Source organism: Vigna radiata, chromosome 1, assembly GCF_000741045.1.
Source record: "Vigna radiata var. radiata cultivar VC1973A chromosome 1, Vradiata_ver6, whole genome shotgun sequence".
Classification (NCBI taxonomy): Eukaryota; Viridiplantae; Streptophyta; class Magnoliopsida; order Fabales; family Fabaceae; genus Vigna; species Vigna radiata.
Genome location: NC_028351.1, coordinates 17,064,896 through 17,066,502, shown reverse-complemented (window position 1 = coordinate 17,066,502; position 1,607 = coordinate 17,064,896). Strand labels below are relative to the sequence as shown.

The window sequence follows — 1,607 nt, the reverse complement described above, 5'->3', positions numbered from 1 at the left end:
ATTGCTCGTGACTCGGTTGCCCCTCCTGATGTTTCTGATTATTCCTCTTTGAATCGCAATAATGGTGGGAAGAGGACTCACTTTCGCAACAATACTGGCGGTCAATATCACAGCAACAATGGTGGTCGTGGCGGCGGAAAGGGTGGCACCAGCGGTGTGGGTAAGACAGGCGGCCGCAATAGCCGCAATGGTGGACAACAACATTCCAGTCTGTAAGCTTCGGCCAATTTCCCATGGTTTGACGGACAATCATACCCTTGGCAATGGATGGCTCCATGGGCTATACCTCCTTGTCCGTACCCTTCTAATTCATGGACCAGGCCCATCATGGGACAGCAGCAGCGTCAGCAGCCTTGTCAGCAGCCTGATGTACTTGGGCCCAGGCCTCCGCAAGCCTACACCGCAGCACCACCTTCAACCGATATAGTGGCCGCAATGCATACTCTCGGCATCCATCCTCCATATGAAAATTGGTACATGGACACTGGTGCCACTTCTCACATGACATCCGCACAAGGTACCCTCTCGTCTTATGTTAATACGAGCAACACACATGGTTTAATTGTTTGTAATGGTCATTCAATTCCAATTCATGGTTATGGTCACACCAAATTATCTTCCCCATATCCTCCCTTATCCTTAAACAATGTCCTTCATGCTCCTCAACTTGTTAAAAACCTGGTGTCAGTTAGAAAGTTTACCACTGATAACTTTGTTTTTGTTGAATTTGATCCGTTTGGATTTTCTGTGAAGGATTTTCTGACGGGGAGGCCAGTAATGACGTGTGAGAGTCAGGGCGAGCTTTATCCCATCACCAACCCTACGCTTTCATCTACATTTGCTGTTGTTGCACCATCTCTTTGGCATGATCGTTTGGGTCACCCGGGAACACCTATTTTGAACTCCCTCAGGAAGAATAAATTGATTAATTGTACTCCCATTAAGAATTTTTGTATTTTCCATTCATGTCCTCTTGGAAAACATGTTAAGTTGTCATTTTATGCTTCAAATTCTTGTACTGTTATGGCTTTTGATATTATCCATAGTGACCTTTGGACGTCACCTGTTTTGAGTTCCTCGGGTCATCGATATTAAGTCTTGTTTCTGGATGATTATTCTAAATTTTTGTGGACATTTCCTTTATCCAAAAAATCAAAAACTTATTCCACGTTTTTTAATTTTCAATCCTTCATCCGAACTCAATTCGAATGTGACATAAAGAATATACAATGTGACAATGGCACAGAATTTGATAATGGGCCATTTTGGGAATTTTGCAAAACTAATGGTCTTTCTTTTCATTTTTCCTGTCCTCATACAACCCTCAAAATGGGAAAGCTGAAAGACAGATTTGTACACTCAACAACATTATTCTTACCTTAATGGCCCATGCTTCTCTTCCTCCTTCTTTTTGGCATCACACTTTGCAAATGGCAACATACCTTATCAATATTCTTCCGCACAAGTGATGAAGGTTGAAAGACAGTTATTTTCATATGTCAATTTAGACCAAATTACGCCCTTTACTACTTGGAATGAGCTTAGAATCAAGCAAAACTCAATAAATGAGTTTGTAGAGAGTCAAAAGCTGTTTTTAGAGATATTAT

The 1,607-nt window shown here is 41.8% G+C and overlaps 1 protein-coding gene across 1 annotated transcript; it reads left to right on the top strand.

Annotated features, from left to right (window-relative positions):
• Nucleotides 1-267: 267 nt before the first annotated feature.
• Nucleotides 268-1,095, top strand: LOC106758379. The gene has a single exon (XM_014641311.1). It carries the CDS (start codon nucleotides 268-270, stop codon nucleotides 1,093-1,095), a length of 828 nt encoding a protein of 275 aa, XP_014496797.1.
• The last annotated feature ends 512 nt before the right edge of the window (nucleotides 1,096-1,607 follow it).